This window comes from Falco biarmicus, chromosome 1, assembly GCF_023638135.1.
Source record: "Falco biarmicus isolate bFalBia1 chromosome 1, bFalBia1.pri, whole genome shotgun sequence".
Lineage (NCBI taxonomy): Eukaryota > Metazoa > Chordata > Aves > Falconiformes > Falconidae > Falco > Falco biarmicus.
The window spans coordinates 26,429,989-26,449,240 of NC_079288.1; the positions used below are offsets into that span (position 1 = coordinate 26,429,989).

General features: G+C 55.4%; 2 protein-coding genes and 2 non-coding genes across 4 annotated transcripts; 2 read left to right on the forward strand and 2 right to left on the reverse strand.

Moving 5' to 3' along the window:
- Positions 1-3,168: 3,168 nt before the first annotated feature.
- LOC130154482 (C-C motif chemokine 4-like) lies at positions 3,169-5,105 on the forward strand. The gene is made up of 3 exons (XM_056350599.1): positions 3,169-3,625; positions 4,130-4,241; positions 4,621-5,105. The coding sequence occupies exons 1-3, from the start codon at positions 3,553-3,555 to the stop codon at positions 4,706-4,708; spliced, it is 273 nt and encodes a 90-aa protein (XP_056206574.1). The 5' UTR covers positions 3,169-3,552; the 3' UTR covers positions 4,709-5,105.
- A 6,337-nt stretch (positions 5,106-11,442) lies between these two features.
- On the reverse strand, positions 11,443-13,558 carry LOC130143826 (C-C motif chemokine 5-like). The gene is made up of 3 exons (XM_056326720.1): positions 13,286-13,558; positions 12,695-12,806; positions 11,443-12,080 (listed from the first exon to the last, which is right to left on the reverse strand). Exons 1-3 carry the CDS (start codon positions 13,356-13,358, stop codon positions 11,993-11,995), a joined length of 273 nt encoding a protein of 90 aa, XP_056182695.1. The 5' UTR covers positions 13,359-13,558; the 3' UTR covers positions 11,443-11,992.
- A 4,274-nt stretch (positions 13,559-17,832) lies between these two features.
- TRNAE-CUC (transfer RNA glutamic acid (anticodon CUC)) lies at positions 17,833-17,904 on the forward strand. The gene has a single exon. It is a non-coding gene; the product is annotated as a tRNA-Glu (tRNA).
- A 396-nt stretch (positions 17,905-18,300) lies between these two features.
- TRNAS-UGA (transfer RNA serine (anticodon UGA)) lies at positions 18,301-18,382 on the reverse strand. The gene has a single exon. It is a non-coding gene; the product is annotated as a tRNA-Ser (tRNA).
- Positions 18,383-19,252: the final 870 nt, after the last annotated feature.

Below are 19,252 nucleotides of genomic sequence, written 5' to 3' on the forward strand. Positions count from 1 at the left end.
CAAGTCTCGTGCCCGTCTGGGTGAGGCTAAACTTTTAAAACTGGCTCATTTCCAGGAACAATAAAGGAAGCTTGAGAGAGGTCAGCTTAGAAATACTCAATCTGCACGGACTGTGACAGAAGAGGGCTCCGGGGTTTGAGAAGCAAAAAGCAGTGTACAGAGACAGAAAACTGAAAATGGAAGGTGGCCTCGGGGGGTGGTGAGGGAGCAGAGGGCAGCCTGGCGGGGGTGTGCAGCTGAGCTTGCAGCCGGGGGCTCGGCGCTGGAGCCCAGTGCAGGGGGTCAGTGCAGGGAAGCGGCTGGGAGAGCAGCCCCCATCCAGGTGGCTTCTCAGCACCCCAGGGAAAACAACATCCCAGCTGACAAAGGGCAGTTTTGTAAGCGTAGTGGGTTTGTGCTGATGACACAACCAAGCGATCGCAGCTGCAGCAGCTCTTTGCAGACCTTCCTCCTCCAGCTCCGTCAAATTGGTTAGCAGTAAATGATGGCTCCCATCCTTCCACGGACCATCTCAGGGCTTCCCGACAGAGGACAGAGCTGCTTGACACAGATCACATCACACCCCCATCACACCTCCATGCCGCAAGTGGGACAGCACCGTGTGCACCGCCAGCCCTGCGGCTCGCTGCTTGCCGGCAGCAGGCTGGAGAGCAGAAACTGTGAAGTTCCCATTATCAAAGCTGTCTCTGGCTGGCATTAGCCACAAAGCTGCATTCTGCAGCCACAACCTTCCTCACCCGGCAATGCGGCGCCGGCCACCAGCATTTGTCATTTCCCCCTGCACACTCTGGCATGTGAGTTGCAAGCACAGGGGAACATAAAACTCCCACTGTTGGTTTCTGCATGATTTATTTCCATGGCAAAAAGCCAGAATTTGGTTTTGCTCTGCAGCAAGTCAACCAAAAGCTGGAGCTGCTTCGTCTTCTGTTGTGCACCTCTGCCCAGAGCTCTCAGACTTGCGCAGGGAAAGCAGAGCTGGTCCTGCCAGGGCTCGCTGTCAGTCCGGGGGAATCCAGCACTTCCTTCGATGCCCGTGTGAGAACTCACAGTCTTTGGCCCCAGTAAAAGTGCACTCTTGGGCGCTCTGCTGGTGTCTGCCCAGTTGCAGGGTGAGCCTGCAGCCTGGCACAGCCCATGGCACCAGTGGCCTGGGTGGCCGTGTTGGGAAGCAGGAGTGCAAACGGGATCCACCCTGGGAGGGCAAGCGTGGGGAGGAGCAGGTCACCACATACCTCGGGGGCCCTGAACCTTCTTTCTGTCCCTGCCAGAGGCAAGTTGTGAAGGACGGTGTCTCCACTGCTCTCACTTGCAGCACCATGGTAGCCAAGCAGGGGATTTGTACTTCTGGGGATGAAAATCCAGATCCAGGCCTGGGAGCTTGAGCATCATCTCTACACTGGAAGGGGCTTCGACTCCAGCTGCAGCCCCAGGCTGTGGCAGGATGTCAGGAAGCCTCAGGTCACCCACTCCCTGCAGAGCTGCTGCTCTGCCCTGCTCCCCAGCAGGAGCTGCCCGGAGCCGGAGACCTGCCAAGGCTCAAAAGTTTCTCCCACGCCAGGCAGGTTCTCCACTACTCACTTCTCAGCAGAAAATCCATCTTGTACTCAAAGGAGCTTTTGTAGGGACCAGTTCAGGATGGTAAAATGTCTCAGGTATGGCAAACCACCTCTTCCAGCGAACTCCCTGCTCCCCCAGGGATTGAGGTTGAGGTGGCAAAAGACCCTCCTGCCTGCAAAGACCCTCCAAAGAAGGGTGAGATCCTGCCCTCTGATCCCTTCGTGGAAGCCTGTGACTGTTAAGGTGACTGAGTAGTTAGACGCCTCACCAACCTGGTAGCCTTCAGAGATGAGGTGGCTGGCCAGGTAGATGGGGTCAGAGGGATGAGTGGATGTTGCTTCTTTTGGCTTCAGTAAGGCTGCCGTAACATCCTCACAGGCAAACTGATAAAGTACGGATTAGATATAAATGGCAGTGAGAAGGATGGAGAACTGGCTGAGCAGCTGGGCTTGGAGGGCTGTGGTCCACGGCACAAGTCCAGCTGGAAGCCAGTCGCCAGTGGAGAACCCCAGGGATCGATACTGGGACCACTACTCTTTAATATCTTGATGACCCAGATGATGTGTCAGAGTGCACCCTCAGCAGGTTTGCAGATGACACAAAGCTGGGAGAAGTGGCTGACACACCAGAGGGGCATGCTGCCATTCAGAGGGTCTTTGTCCGGCTGGAGGAATGGGCTGACAAAAACCTCATGAAGTCCAACAAGGAGAAGTGCCAAGCCCTGCCCTGGGATGGAACACCTCCAGGCACCAGTATGCGCTGGTGCTGACCAGCTGGAAAGCAGCTTGGCATGAAAGGACCTGGGGCTCCTGGTGGATACCAAACTGGACATGAGTGGCAATGTGCCCTTGCCACACAGGAGATCAACAGGCTCTCAGGCTGGATGAGGAGAAGTGTTTCCAGCAGGTCAAGGAAGGTGACCCTTCCCCTGTGCTCAGCACTGATAAGGCCAATCCTGGAGTGCTGGGTCCAGTTCTGGGCTTCCCAGTTCAAGAGGGACAGGGAACTACTGGGGAGGACCCAGTGAAGGGCCATGAAGATGATGAAGGGACAGGAGCATCTCTCCTAGGAAGAGAGGCAGAGAGAGCTGGGACCGTTCTTCTGGAGAAGAAATGGCCCAGGGAGATCTTGTCAACTTGCCTGTGGGGACCAAAGCAGACGGAGCCCAGCTCTTCTCAGTGGTGGCCAGGGACAGGAAAAGAGGCAACTGGAAATTCTATTTAAACACCAGATAAAACTTTGTTACTGAACACTGAAGGAAGTTGCCCAGAGAGGTTTGGAATGTCCATCCCTGGAGATACTCAAAGCCCATCCAGGCATGGTCCTGCGCAGCCTTCCCAGCTGAGCCCACTTTGAGCAGGGGCTGGACTGGACGATCTCCAGGGGTGCCTCCAGCCTCAGCTCCTCGCTGGCCCACGTTACGCCAAGCACAGCAGAGCCGGTGCAGGCAGAGCACTTTGGGTAGCGCAGAGCCCGCAGTCCGGCCACCTCTCAGCCCCACATGCTGCAGTTTAACAACCTTTAATAAACACCCTATACACAGCAGCACGAGCGTGCTTTGGACCTTGCCTGATTTTTTTTCCCCAGAGTTGCATAATCTTAGGCAAACATTGTGTCTTGCTATACAGACTCACAGGGAAAATCCCTGCTGTAGTTCAGATAAATAGTTTTCCTCTTTGTGGCCATGCCACTTGGCACATTTTAGTTTCCTTTTGATTTGCTAAAATCGAAAATGAATGCCAAGTAAGAGCTCAGTATACTTGGCTCCAATGTGAACTATATCCCATTCTTTCTGATTACTTTTTTTTTCCCCTAATTCCCTTTGGCTATTTCATTTTCATGACATCCTCTGTCATCATTCTGGAATTTCCATTCGGGCTTCTCCTGACTGCCTCCAGGACTCTGTTAAAAGGGAGCTGAATCCATCTGCTGCAGTCTGAGCTGCATCTGCCAGAGCTCCTGGTCCTGCGCCGACTGCCCTCACCCAACGGGAAGATGAAGGTCTCTCCAGCCATTTTTGCTCTTCTCCTCATCACAGCCTCTTGCTCCCAAACTTTCTGTGGCCCAGGTGAGTCCTGCTTTTTTGTTTATGAAGGAAAGACAGATTTGAATCTGGCAGATAACTGGGAATTTTTCAGTATTTGTACCACTCTCCACTCTGTACTGAGATCAGCTATGTGTAGGAACCCCAGAATTAGAAAACCATCCATCCATCCACCCATCCATCCATCCATCCATTCATCCATCCATCCGTCCCTTATCCATCCATCCATCCATCCTGCACCTGGAGTACTTATTCCTGGTTATAGTGTAGGGACTTTAGTCTCTGCCCTGGGGCTGGGGGAGGTGGGAAACAAAGCTCTGAGCAATGACTGGGTGGGAATGTCCCCCAGTCCCTGACAGTACTCTTCCTGGCATTGGACTGGATGATCCCCAATGTCCATTTCAGTCTTAATTATTCTCTTATTCCTCCCTCCCTTCCCTGCCAGCATGGCTCCCTGAGCTGATGGGCTGTTTGCTCCCAATGCACAGCCCAGCATGTGCTCACATGGTCTCTCCTTGCCTCCTCCAGCTGGATCTGACCTCCCAGTCTGCTGCTTCTCTTACACATCCCGCAAGCTCCCGCAGAAGCTCATCTTGCGCTATTATAGCACCAGCACCAGCTGCACCCTGCCGGCCATCGTGTAAGTACCAGAGCTGACTCCTGGGTGCAGACATGCTGGGGCGATGTGGGGGCAGCCATGGTGGGAGCTGCGTGGGAGAGTGACCAGCTCTGCAGGGTGGCTGTGGGCATAGGGGTCTGTGGGAACAGAGCAAGGGGAAAGGACTTACACAGAGACTGCCAGGGATGCTCTTGTGGGGACTCCCAGGGATGCTCCTGCAGGAGTCAAGGAGGCAGTGTGCGAAAAGGGATGGGAGTGAGGGAAGTCAAAGTGAGCTCCTGGTTTCAGCATCAGCTTAGCACACAGGGGAGAACCTTTTGCAACACCCCAAAGCTGGGATCCAGGGTCCCCTGGGATGCAGGTCTGAGCAGAGATCTAATGTCTCATCCCTGTTCCACAGGTTCATCACAAAGAAAGGCCGCCAGGTCTGTGCAAATCCTAGTGACACCTGGGTTCAAAGTTACCTACAAAACTTGGACCAGAACTGAGCAAAGCAAGATGGCAAGCGTAGTGTTATCCTGAGCTCCTGCAATGGAGCAGGACACTAGGGCAGGAGGAGGTAGAAGAGCCCACGTCAGCTGCCGGCGGCCCTGGGGACTGCTGGAAGGTCACCGCGAGGCACCTCCTGCTGCGGTGCTGCTACTCGCCCTCAGCTTGCACTGACCAGTCTGCAACCTCATCCCTCTGCCCTGGCACCTCCGCCTGTGGCCTGGAAAGGCTCATGGGACTGTATCTCTATTGTTATATTATTTCAAATTATTTAAGAAGTTATCCTATGGGACAGGCATTACTTCTGTGGATAATAATGCTATTTATGAGAGGGTGGCTCAGAGTCTCAGTGTTGGATGATGGGTGGCTGTGGCTTTTGTGTGTGAAATCATGATTCTGGAGAATAAAGTATTTGGACAAAATCTCTTACTTTTTTCCTTTTATGTGCCTCTGAGTGGTGTTCACCAACACAGAGACAGAACTTCACCCTGATCCTATCTGCACACTCTGTATGGCATGTGGTGATGGGAAATGGTTTGAGGCAAAACCATAACATTTCCATACTGCAGACATATGAACATTCTCTGACACCTCATTCCCCCACCACATACACCCCTGCCTCCCACATCTTTTAAAGAATTAGATGTGTTTGTACACACGTATGGGCCTTTTACATATAAGAATATGTTCTCCGCACACCACAGCATGTTCCATATGCTCTTTTGCTATGCCCAGGCCCACACGCTGCACCCCAAAGTGGTCCCTGGGCACACTGTGTGTGCAATAGGGTGGTGATAGGACATGTCACTCTAAGAGGTAAAATACCACCAGAGGTTTTGCAGGGGGAGAGCAGGGAGAGTGGTTCATGGTGGGATGGGAGGAAGCAGAGGGCAGGGAGCTACCATGGTGCTGAGGCTGCCCTGGGAGCTGGCAGGTACCTGGGGCTCATGAGCTGCTCATCCACACTTGTGCCAAGGGTGCTGAAGCACAGATCAGGGCAAATTCCTGCCCATACCCACCCCTGCTAGCCATTTCTTTCAGCTAAGCGTCAGTGTTTCCTAGCACAGAGCCCACAGGCATCCACATGCACGCTGTTGGCAGCCCTGCAGCTCCTCTCCTCATATGTGTCTGTTCCTCTGAGGCATCACTGCATCTCTGCCTGCCAGCTGCCCTGTGCTGCTGGGTCCTGCCAAGCCCGGCAGTGCTGCCTGGAGAGGGGCAGGGACCCCAACTTTCTTTCTGACCCCCCTAATGGGGGTTGTTCCTCACTTTGCCACCTGTAAAACAAAGGGAAGGGTTCAGCTATGCTGCAGGGGCAAAACAGCCACCAGCAAACCTGCTGCAGTCATTCCCAGGATGCAGCTTTGCATGGGAACACGAATAGGAGGTAGCAGGTCTGAAGGGTAAAAGCACAGGGCTGGGCACAGCTGGCCCATCGGAACCGTGCTCAGCACTCCTTTGCTTCTGCACATGGAGAAGAAATGCTCCCAACAGCATGGTCACCCAGAGCTGGCCTGGCTTTGCAGCCATCCCATTCTTCTTAATGCAAAAAAAGCCTTTCTGTTATTGTCTCATCTTCTTCCTGCAGCTATAGATCAGATTTGGCAACCCTGAGGCTGGGAAAACACCTTCATGTTGTCTCGTGATTTCCCTCTAGTCTTGTGTTTTCCAGGCTGGAAAGCTGGCTGCAGGAAGGCAAGCTCATGGGAAATCCAAGGAGTAGCATCCCAGCAAAGGGCAGGCTCAGCCCAGGTACCATTCTGTGTCCCAGGAGAGGGTGCTGGTGATGGGGGACCATGCAGAGGGCTCCAGCTCTGGATGGCTCCTGACCGCTCTGCTGGGAGGGTGATTTAGGAAAGGCACAGGCTCTCGCTCATCCCGCAGGGTCCCTGTGCTCTCCTGGCACGGTGTGGTGCTGGTGGAGAGGGTCAGATCAGGTCCAAGCAGGGACAAAGTGGGTCAGCATGTCTGCAAAAATCTTGTCCCACTCTAAGCCAGGGCTTACCATTGTCAGGGAGAGACAAAAATCTGCAGAGGGATGTATCCTGAGCAGGGCTTCCCAGCTGTGCCATGAAACGTGGGAGCAGAGAGTGGCCACTGCGTGGTGGGGTGGATGGGCAGGAGCTGCTGCCCATGGGTGGGCAGGTGAGGACCCCGGGAAGGGGGTGCTGGGGGTCTCCTCTAGCCCTGAGGGCATCCCACCTGCATGCTCTGTCGCCTTTAGTGCTGAGGAGCTGAGTTTGGTGCTGCAGAGGGAAACTGGTGCCTGATGTGGGGCTCCGTGTGCTGCGAGGGGGTGGAGGGTGGATGTCGCGGTGAAAGAGAATGCTGCAGGGGGTCTGAGGTTTGCCCCAGGCCCGGGGTGCGGGGGGCAGGCTGGGGAGGCTGCAGGACTCGGCTGCAGCTGGCTCTTCTCCGGACAGTCCCTGGCCTGGAGCCCGGGCTCACGAGGGAATTTCCCTTTCCAGCCTTCCCAGTTTTGGTTTCCTTTCTGCAGCTCCAGCCGCAGCAGCAAGCCAGCCCGCTCCCCGAGCCCCTTCCCCCCAGCCCAGCCCGTCTGCCCTGGCAGGAGCCAGGCACGGTGCGGACAGGTCCCTCCGCACGGGACCGTGGCCACCCAGCCCAGGCTCCCGGGGTAAGAGCACAGGGGAAATCATGGCCCCAGGGGTCAACCGTGCCGCCAGCAGCCTTCCCGCAGCCTGCTGCCAGCTCTGGGCAGGGGAGGGCAGCCAGGAGGGGACACCTGGACAAGCAGGAGAGCTGCCGTGGGGAGAGGTACTGCTGAATCCAGGGGATGCATCAGCTGCTCTTGATGGTCCTGTCTTGAGGCTTGGGGCAGTGCCAGCCCTTTCTTGCCTGCTGCACAGAAATCTGTGTGCCTCTGTGGCCAGAGGGCCAGCTCTGGGTGACCATGCTGTTGGAAGCATTTCTTCTCCATGTGCAGAAGCAAAGGAGTGCTGAGCACGGTTCTGATGGGCCAGCTGTGCCCAGCCCTGTGCTTTTACCCTTCAGACCTGCTACCTCCTATTCGTGTTCCCATGCAAAGCTGCATCCTGGGAATGACTGCAGCAGGTTTGCTGGTGGCTGTTTTGCCCCTGCAGCATAGCTGAACCCTTCCCTTTGTTTTACAGGTGGCAAAGTGAGGAACAACCCCCATTAGGGGGGTCAGAAAGAAAGTTGGGGTCCCTGCCCCTCTCCAGGGGCATCTGTGCTGCAAAATGGGGCGCGAGTTGGGATGGCTGCAAGTGGGACATGGGCACAAACGATTATGGAGCCATGTATTGGGTCTCAAGACACAAGTCAGGACTCAGCAAGGCCAAGTGGTCCACCAGCCAGATCTGAACTGAAGGAATGAGAGTCCAGCAGAGAGGCAAGAGAAGAGTTCAGTTCCCCAATTGTCTGCTGGAAGGTGACCACCACCCAGCCATCAGGCTTCTCATGTGCTGACAGAGGTGGACAAAAGCCAAGGCCAGCTGCTCCCATGGGACTGGCAGGTTGACTCTGCTGGACCCCATGATCCAGGGGTATCCTGGTCCTCCTCCCTGCCTGCGGGAGCCAGCAGCGAGTTGAGGCAGAGCCAGGAGTCTGGCCCAGGGTCCTTCTCTGGTTTCTCAGCAGCTGCCCTTGGCTGGATGCCTCCACACCAGACAACGGTCGCAAAAAGGACATTCCCCAGCCCTGGTGTGACTCAGTATAGCTCCGTGGTGGTGCATCCCTTCCCCACCACAAAGGTTTCCTGGTCCTCCCCACTTCCCACCTTCATCACCAGGAAGGAACATCAGGCCTGTGCTGACCCTGATGCCAGCTGGGTGAAGGCACTTTTGAGCATTTTGGGGGCACACTGAGATGGCCACCCCTGCCTGGTCCTCCAGAGCTCCAGCTCTGGCCCCAGGGAGCCCAGGGCCAGTCCCAGCTTCTTTCACTCTTCTTGCAAAGGAATGATTTTGATGTAGTGGACTGCTTGCCTCCTGCTTGTCACAGTCCTGTGGGCAGGGAAGTGGAACGTGTGGCCCCAACAGGGAGTCTGGGTCCCATCAGCCCACCTTGCCCAGCCTGGCTCTACAAAGGCACTGTGCCTCAGTTCCCCCATCTGTAAGCGAGGGATAGCAATGCTTAAAAGCTTTCTGTGAAGTGCTCAAGGAGCCATTGTATGAAAGCAAACCGCCACGAGCACTGTTTGATTACTCTCAGGGAGACCTGTCTGATTTTATACCCCTCCCCTGCTTCCCTCCTCTGCCGGGCTGTGCCGCAGGGTCCCCCTTGCCTCCTGTCCCAGTGGGCTGTGCCACAGCTGCTTTGCAGGGATGCAGAACAGAACCTTGTACCTCTCCCCTCCCGCTGAGCTGCCTGCCCAGCCTGCAGAGCATTTGGGCTCCTTTGAGAGCTACTCAGGGTCATCTCTCTTCTGCCTTGAGGGAAGGGGCATTTCAGGTGTGCTGCTGCATATTAGCAATTTTCAACCTTATTCTGTAGACGTGGTTTCACGCTGTCTTTAAGGGGTAAAGCTTTCTGCTCATAATGCCTGTCTCCATTGCTGAGCTTGGATATCGATGAACATCCTCCCTGATGATGAAGGCTACCCCTTCCCACCCACCCCCAGCAGAGTGGTCCTTCTGGGACAACAAATCCTGCTGTCCACAGCCCAGAGCCCTGGATGCACAGGGGAAGGTGTGGGGAACCAGCCAGGAGCCTGCTGTGACCCCCAGTTTGGGATGGAGCTGGGCCCTGGCTCCCTGTGGACCACACCGTCCCCCGTCTCCTCCTGCCAGGCCTTTTGTTCACTCTGCAAGGCTGCTGTCAGGGTGAGATGTGGGGCAGCACCCCGGGGCCTCAGCCCCTGTGCCTGTAAATCCCACTGACCCCACAAGGCTCTTCCCATCCCTAAGCACCGCGCTACCTTCCTTTGCTGCATTGTCCCTCTCCCTCCTTTGCCCCTGTCCTCTGCTCCCAGCCTCCCAACTTCCTGCCTCTTTTCTTTCTGCATTTTCTTGATGCCCTGCTGACCTCTTCACCTCAGGGTGCCCTGCACCCAGCCCTCATCACCCACCTCCACTCCCCTACACCTTTCCTCCCCATCCCCAAGGACAGCCACCCTCTTCTGCCTGGGGCTGTGCTGCCCTGTGCTCCATCACCAAGGATGTGGGACTTCCTCCATCCCTGGGACCCCTCCATCTCTCAGCACCCGGGCAGCATGCAGGCGTGTGCCCTGCTAGGATTCACAGACAAGATCTGTTCAGGTTATGGTACCAGCTCTTGGTGCACAGACGCCTCAGGGCTCTCTCCACTGCCTGCTCTCACTGCAAGGATGCTCTGCCAGCTCAGCTTGGCAGAGCAGGGTCCACCAGAGCTGCAAAGGCCCCTTTCTGACCCTGGCTTCATGGCTAGGGGAGCCCCCTCCTCTATGAGAACCCTCATCCTGGGCACTGAGACCCTCCCCTGTGCCCTTGGGCTCTGCGAGGCCTCTGCACCTACTCTGCACCCACACAGTCAGCTGCTCCTGGGAATTGTCCCAGTCTGCAGAGAGCCCCAGGAGCAGCAGGTGAGAGCTGTGGCCTTGGCTCCTGCCAGAAACAGAGACTTTGAGACAGTTAATAAGGAACTGCAATAGGAAATGCTGGTTAATAAACAGGGAGACCTGTGGAGAGGTGGTGATGAGCAACGAGAGAAAAGGAGACAACCTGAACACTTGCGTGTTCAACATTCAACAACATGAACCCTGTGGCACCAGTGGGCTTGGGGGTGTTTTACAGACACTATAACTCACAGATTTGCTTGCCTCTAGTTATGGGGGTTCATTTGTTGCTAGCAGTGAGGGGGACCTGAGAAATTACTCCCAGGGGTGATGAATGGCTCATTTTGTGATGGAAGATGTCCTGGGAGGTGAAGAGCTGACATGCACAAGATGCCAGGTAGGGGTACTCTCAGCCAAGGGACAATACAAAAATTTCTGAGCTTTTGCTTCAGACAGCTCTGATGGAGACAGGCCAGCGAGCAAAGGTCCCCACGTCCTGCCAGCACAGCTTCAGTGGCAAGAAGGTCACACCCAGCAGTTTCATTCTCTGCCCACAAAGATATCAGCTAGTTTTAAATGCAAACCATAAGCTGATAAAGTGCTTTCGTCGATTTTACTTGGTGCAAAAGATCTCTTGTGATTTTTTAAAGGAAATTCAGGTTTCCTTCCCAAAGCAGCTGATGACCAGCAGATAATTGGTGCCTGTCCTTTGCAGTAACACACTAACAGAGTACCCAGAGCCGAGCACAGCTCAGGCTTCGTTCCCAGAAGAGCCTGTGCTGGGGACGTGGTCCTGGCTGGCCAGTTCCTGAGCCACCCTCCTTCCAGCCCACTGCAGAGATGTCGCTGTACCCCTACCTGCTGATTTCCAGACATCCCTTTGCCAAAGCCACAGTGGCAAATCCCGGGGATCCAGCTCCACCAGCTCCTGCCTTTGGCTACTAATATGACGGGGGGAAAGGGCTGGGGCAGAGGTCTGGCCCCACAGCAGTGCAGAGGCTGGGAGGGAGCAGCCCTGGGGGGTGCTGGGGTGGTGATGGGGCTGCTGCTGCAGTGCCGGGAGCAGGGAGCTGCAGAAGGAAGGTGCAGAAGGGAAGGTTTAAAGGACTAAGAGGGCCGAGGCATTTCCAACGCAGAACTTGGAGTTCTTCCTCTGCCTCTTGCAAAATGGTTGTAGTGGGGTCCCATCAGCCCTGTTTTCCCAGGCGGGAGGGGAACAACCTCTTCCAGAGCTGACACAGAGAGAAAAAAATCTTTATTCTTTGGCACCAGCAAGAGACAGAGTTTTGAGGACAAGGCTGAACGATGTGGTTCCACAATGAGCAGCCTGTAAGTAACCAGCATACCACTTCCTTCGCTCGCGACACAGATCTCAGGCAGAGCAGCTGGCTGGGAGGTCAGCTGGGTTTGCACAACAGCACCCGCACTTAATCCTGACACACCGCTTCCCACAAATAGCCCTGGGGATAAAACCCCCTTCCCATTCTAGCAGTGTAGGCACAAGGAGGGGACAGTTTAGCCACATGTCACACAGCAGGCCATTCCAAGATGGGTCTGCAAGGCCAGGAGGTCCCCAGCATCACAGCTGCCCATATGGGTGGCTAAGTTATCATGGATACATGACATATTTGCAAGACAAAAGGAACTTCAGGGTTCCCAAGGTGGCTCAGCAGGTCCTGGTGCTCAGCAGCAGGATTTCTAGGTCTGTGCCAAGACTGCTGGATGGTATCACAGGACTTCTCCAGGGCATAGACCTCTCAGCTCCCAGAACTCACTGCAGCTCCAGGGCGTTCACGTATTCCTTCACCCACTTGGCATCAGGGTTAGCACAGACCTCCCGGTCCTTCCTGGTGATGAACCTGTCAAGTCAGGCAGGGAGGTGTTACAGTTCCCGAGGGGGACAGGGACATGAGGGCCTCGGGTCACCTCGGGCACATGCCCTGTGGTCAGGGCTAGGTCCCAAGGAGGTCACCTCCCCTCCAGGCTTCCCTCCCACAAACCCCCAAGCATTAGGGGGCTGCAGAGACTGCTGGAACCCAGAGGGCAGGGAGAGATCAAGGTCCCCTGGGAGACCCTCCCCATGCTTAGAGGTTCCTGGCCATGTTCAGTGCAGAGGTGACCCTGGAAGCAGCGCGTGGGTGGCTTGCCCATCAGGTGCAAGTCTTGCAGGTGGCACATTATGTGCATTGTACTCATCACCTTTGGGGGGTCCTGCTGGCCACACAGAGACCCCCATGCACTTTATTCCCAGCACTAGGGTGGTTCAAGGAGACCAAGGAGACCACTTATTTTTCAGCTGGGAAGGATGAGTGTTCATCTGCTGCACATGGGACCTGTGGTAGCTGTCCCCTTCCCTTGCTCCAGGTATGGTTGCTCACAGCACCATGCTCTTGGCCCCACTGGACATGAAGTGAAGAACCCCAAAGGCTGGCAAAGCCTTTCCTCAGAGCCCAGTGCAGGAGCTGGTACTTACACAACTGCTGGCTGTGAGCACTTGCTGCTGGTGTAGAAATAATCCTTCACATGACTCTGGGGCAGCTTTCGTAAGGTGTAGCTGAAGCAACACACAGTTGTGTCAGCCCCAACTGGAAGAGATCATGAAAACCAGCATGAGTCTGTCACTCAATGAACTGCACATTCCCCAGCCGAGAGCATGGGCAATCATCCCCTTAATCAGCTGTGGAGCCCTCTTCTCTTCCTCTTTCCCCAGAAAGTTAGCAAGAAATTGCTGTAAACACCAAAGCTTAATTAAAATCGTTGCTAGGATTGCTTGTTACATGTTTTGCAATCACATCCAATGATAAAAACTCCTTCAGTCACCCTGGGGCCACTCTTAAAGCCCAGCAACAAAATCAGGGGAGATGAATCCTGAAAACTTTGATACTTACCATTAAAACTCATCTTGAAGATAAAAGGATGCTAGAAAGGAAGATTAGTCCCAAGAAAGCAGAACTCACACAGGCTTCCAACCTTTGCAGCTAACTTCTTCCAGCTCTGCTTCAAAATTACTGCCAGTCAGAGCAAAAGTCCACCACAAGAGAGCAGAGAAACATGCTGTACTCACATGGAGCAGGAGAGGCCTGAGAAAAGAGGGCAGCAACAAGGATGATGGAGAGGCACACTGTGGAGGCGTTCATTATGGGCAGAGATGAGCTGCAAGGGCAGAGGCAGGACCAGAGCAGATTCCTCCTCTGTCTGATGCAGGGTGCAAGCCCAGTTCTTGGTTTTTATAGGTAGGGTGGACAGCCACACCAGTCCGATTTCAAGGCAAAGACTTGGAGTTTCCAAAACTTAATGGAGATGATGTCACGGCACCTTTGCCTCACCAAAAAAAAAACCAACCAAAAACCAACAGCAAAAAAAAAAACCAACAGAAAAAGGGAAGTAACAGGTCTAGGAAATACCAGAATAGCCTTTGTGTGAGGTGAGGTAAGGCTGAGCGAGTCTGCACCCATGAAGGCTATGCTGACCAAGACAGGATATGAAACCACTCTTGAGGTGCAGGTTCACGCTTAGATTCACCAGCATGACACCAATAGTCATCAAATTCCTCTCAGCATCCTTCTCAAAGGACCAGGAGGACCTCAGCTCGGTCTCCTTTTCAACGACCCAGACATTGAGGACAAAGGTGCTCAGACCCTCAACCCTCAAAACAGTTTGGGGACAGTGCAGGTCCAGGGGGGGTCCTTGCTGCTGTGACTGGGTCTGGGACATGGACAGGGTGGATGCAGTGGGGCAACGTGGGCAGCATGGGCAGCAGGCACGGTCTGAGCTCTACTGCCTGTGCAGGCAGCAAGGATCACCAGCACCCTAGAGACTGCTTGTAGGTCTGGGCTGGCAGTCTTAGCACCATAGAACACAAAGTCCTCAACTTCAACAAACAAAAGTTGTACTTCCACTATGGAGCTCGGGACCTCCAAACCCCTCCTAACACACCCCAGCATCAGCCAGTAAGGGGAGGGCTTGCCTGAGAAGCCCGACTGAAGGTCTGACTCTACAAATACTGTTTTCTCCCAGAGCCAAGGGAGAAACACAAGTGCCAGCAAGGGTTTCGTACAAGGTGGGATGGAGAAGGCAGAGTGGGGGGTTCCCCTGGCTGGGGATGTGAGAGACCAGCTCTCGTGCAAATGCGTAGCCCCATGCCCTTGTGCACACTCACAGTCACGGGGCTCATGTTGTGGTCTGCCCAGAGACCCCAGTGCTGCCCTTGCCATGAGGCGATGGGCTCCCTAGGATACCCGCCCAGGGAGCATTTCCCCTTTTTCCAGCTCCCTTTTTTCTGCAACAGGCACCAAATTTGCCAGCTCACAGCCTGTGGTTTCTCTGGGTATTTTCATGCCTGGCTCCCAGCGACAACTGCTGTTCACGAGGCACCACAGGCTCATTTCCCTGGGATTTCCTCGCTGCCCCACAGTCCCAGTAATGCAGTGCTGCTCTGCTCCCACTCTCCTTCCCCCACTACACACACCGCATGGGTCTGCATGGGGCTCTTGGAGACCTCCTTGTGCCTGGGTGTATTGGAGCTGTCTCCCCACAGTGTCCTCTTCACCGCAACATCCCCACAGGAGGTGGTGGGGAATGGTCCCTGGCTTTCCCAGCTCATTCTCCCAGGAGTCACCCTCATGGGGCTGGGTGTGGTGGTGTCCTGGGGACCCTGAGGACCCCTGCCTTCCAAAGCATGTGAAGGAGCAGGGACTGAACCAAGTGACTGACACCATGAGATTTTCACAAACACGTGATGGTGGCATTTCGGGGCAGCACAGCAGCATGCTAGCTAGTACTTCGGCTTTGTAAGGGACAAAAATCTCAGCTGGAATTTGCCAAGGGACATCCCACTCTCAGAGGTGGGGAGAGTGATTATTCATTGCTACTCCTGTATTGCATGTATCCCAGCATTGCAATTAGCCTATTGCTCTGGCTAGTTTGTGTATGTGTTGCTCATGCCCCATACCCATGTAGGAGTGTAAAGCAAGGCCATGTGTCTCAGCCTCATCTCCTTGCTACAACAGCAATTGCATTTTCTACTGAGCCTTGACCTGTCCCTGCTGCCCCAAGGCTGACCCTGGGTCTGGGACTTCTCTTTTGAGGGAGGAGTGCCTGTAGAAAGTAAGTTTTTATATCCCAACCACCTGCCTTGCCCCACGCCCCTGCACACTCCTGGGCTCCAACACAGCTCCTGGGCTGCATCGCTTCCTTGTTGCAGTTTGTGGGGTGGCAGTCGCCCCTCTCCCCTTTGTCTGCCAACAGACAGGGATCATCTTGCTATGGGACATGCAAGTGAACCTGTTTTGGTGTGCCCAGATCTGCTGACAGAGGAAGGAACTGTTACAATCTATGACAGAATATCTGACAGGTCTAGATAGAGATCTGAGAAACCGCAGAGATATACTGACGCTCCCCCAACCGCAAGGCTGCCAGAGCTCATGCTCCGCTAGAGCTTGTAGGGGCAACTGAAACCATGACATCTGCATATCTTTCTGAAAGCCTCAGCCCAGCACAGTGCTCTCTTGCCCTCACCCAACATGCCCGGCCTTGCCCCTCACTTGGTGGGTTTGGCCCTGTGCAGGGGTTTGGAGGTGTATTCTGCAGCCCTGACCATCACAGCAGAGATGCCAGAGTGTTGGAAAGATGCCAGGCCATTCATCGTGGATCCATCCTTGCTCCATGGTGACACTCCTCCCTGCTCTCCTTCCTCCTCGTCCTACTCTGCAGTGCTCCAAAGCCACCTGCTGCCTCCCTTTGCCTTCTCCTGCTCCCTGCAGTGCAGCTCCTCAGGGAGAGGTGGTAGCCAAGGCAGCAGCCAGCGGCTGGGATCCACCAGGCATTGCAGAGAAACCTGGGCAGAGCTGGGGGCACCGTGGGGACAGGGGAGCTGGATGCCACATGTCCCACTGCAATCCCTTGGAAGGGTTGCAAGGGGCACCATGCTGGGCTTTGGCTTCAGATGGAAGGGGAGTTGCACTGGCCATTTTTGGGAGCTGTGTGGGAGAAGACAAGCCACAGGGTGGTTTCATCACTGCGTGCACTGGCCCCTGCAAGTCAGAGATATTTTTCTCTCTGTCCATTTACTTCCCCTCCCAACCACACACGACCATCCAAGGAGCACCGGGCCCTCTGCTGTCTTCTGTGGGAAATGTTCCTGGAGCCTTTTCGTTCACGTCCACCTCAGTCGTGGCTCATCCACCTGCTGAGAAGCCCTGCAGTGCTTTCTCCTGCCCCCCAAGTGCAGGGCTGGGGCTCCGTTCCCTGCGCGCAGCCTGGGGCAGGCAGGGCTCCTGCACAGGGGCACCCCCCGGGTGCCATCCCGTGTCACTGCTCGGTCCCCTCAGGCCTGAACCCCGCTGTGCTGGGTGCTGCAGGGGCAGGTGACACTTGTACTGTCATGAGCCCTGGGCCCTCCCTGGGGCTCTTTGCCCTGGGCAGGGGTGCAGGGCTCTGCAGTGCCCTGTTGTGCTGCCCATGCTGGTAGCAAACACCTGCAGCACGGGGGGGGCGGGGGGCACATTTCAATCCCCTCTCCATCTTTCTATTCAGCAGAAAGCCTCCTTTCTAGGAGGCAAGTGTAGGTGGTAGAGGAGAACTCTGCTTTTGTTTTTGACCCAGCCTGACTTAGCTTCTTTTTTATTTTTTTTTTAATACAATTTTTTATTAAGTGAAATGTATTCTTACATCTTATTTTCTTAAGTGAAATGTATGGGGCCAAGGACCCAGGCTATATGTAGCAGGCAGGACAAGGGTGGGGGGATCACTGTGGCAGGATGCCCAGGCAACACCAGTGCATTGCTGCCACCCAGCCCCTCCGGCAGCACAACCACCCTGCACGCTGCTAACGAGGGCCGCTTCCTTCTGCAGGGCAAAGGCAAAGTCTCTGCCCCCTCAGAAAGACCCTCTGGAAACTGGGATCACCTGCCCTTTGCAGCTCCAGATGAAGTCTCAAAAGATGGCCCCAACTGGCTATTTTCCCTTAGGAAAACAAGATGCAAACATCACTGTAAAACCAGTAGGACCAGGGACTCCAGACACACTCCCTCTGCCAGCAAAAGGTCTCAGACCCCTGTTTCCCCCGAACAGGGAGGGCTCCGCTGGCAACCATCAGCCTGTACCTGCTCTGTCCTGCTTCTCCTGAGGTGACTACAGGGAAATCCTGGCTGTGCACTGGGAGTCAGCGTTGTTGTGTCCATGGAACTGGATCACCTGTGCCCAGTGCAATGTGTGTCACGAGAGCCTGGCAATGTACAGCAGCACAAATGGGGTCCGTGCTCCACCATCAGCAGGACTGAACCTCCCTGGTGAACTCCCAGAGGACTGCCAAGTCTTTTATTGAACCATTGGCCATCACTGCCTTCCCCAAATCTGCCTTTGGCGGTGAGCAGAGTCCTGGCATAGCCACCCACTGCTTCCCAGGTCTGGCAGGGATGGGGTCCTCTTGCAGATAGTCTTCCCAATGACACAGCTCTGGAAAGCAGCAGATATCCTTGCAAAGTCCCCTGGAAAGGCTGTGGCATCCCCCCCACCTGGTCATCTTCTTGGGCTGAGGGGCCCAAGAAAGTGCCCTGTCCTGTCAGGGCTTGGTTGGTGACGATCACCAGGTCCACAAGCACCACCATCTGGTCCCTGGTGGTCTAGTGGTCAGGATTCGGCACTCTCACTGCCGCGGCCTGGGTTCGATTCCCAGCCAGGGAAGGGGGTCCTGCAACCACTGCAGGTCTCAGCCTTTTCCTGGGTGGCTGCGCTGCCCTTGAGCAGCTCCGGGGGTTCAGTGTGGTGGTCGGGAGCTCCCACACCCAGTGCATGGGGCTGGGTCAGGATTGGAGTTTTGGGGGGTGACACCAGCCTCCTGTCCCCTCAATGCCATCAGGCTGTGCCCCCCAGCAGAAAAATACCCCAGGAGGGCAGCCATGGCTGTAGGGAGCAGGGTGACCATGCTGTGTGGGGCGGGCATGCTACCGCAGGAGTTCTTGTGACAAGGAGAGGTGCAGGGCCCGGGCCCTCTCCTAAAGGTAAGGGGGTCCCTGGGCCGGGGGACAGTGCCAGGTCTGTCCTGGGGACAGGAGGGTGCGGGCTGCCAGTAAAAGCTCCCGCTGTGAGCAGGACTTGAACCTGCGCAGGGAAACCCCATTGGATTTCAAGTCCAACGCCTTCACCGCTCGGCCATCACAGCAGCTTGCACAGTGTTTGGAGGAGCCCGTGGTTGTCACTCTGCCCCAGGGGACAGACGAGGACCTGATCTCACCCTGCACGTGGGTTCTGCCATCCTGGTCCCCACTGCATACCCAGCACGGGTGCTGCTGTCCCTGCTGCCACCTGCCCTGCACAGAGCTGAGGCTGATATGGGAATCAGCATCCCAGCGGTGCTGGGAAAGGGAACTAGGCATCAATCACAAAACCAGTGGTGGTGACATGGGAAATGGATGTGGTGGGAGCTTCATCTCCCATCTCATCTCCTCGTACCCAACAGGAAACTTGCCCCTGGACAACCATTCCCAACCTCCTTTGCTGGTCTGGGAACATCCCAGTCTCCCCCCTCTTCCCCCAGGACACATACATTTGCCTCTGTGAAAAGAGGTCCAGCCTTCGCTGGCTGAGGCAGTGTGTCACACAGAGCAGGCAGCGCTTGTCCTGTAGCTGGCAGGGTGACATTGCAGACTTGTGTGGGTTTCACCTGGTTGCTGCCTGCCTTTTGGCTTTTGGAAGAGGCGAACTGGAGAAAAGAAGAAAAGGTGACTGTCAAGAGGAAATCCTTGCTGAGCAAGGTCTGGTGGTGACCTTGGCCTCTCCTTTGGAGCACAAATATCCTATCTGAGGACAGTCCTAGAAACACTTGCCTGTCCCTGGTTTGGGTGGGAGCTGGCTCTGCGACCTCGTCCTGAAATATGCAAAGCCCTCTCTGGCTTCCCAGAGTTATGCCAAGAGCTGTGCAAGTGTCACTGGCACCCTACCACTCTCCCATGGGGATAAGCAGGGAGAAGTTCGGCTGGAAACCTCACCTTGTAGGAACTGCTCCTCCATGCTCAGCTCTGAGCCCCAAAGA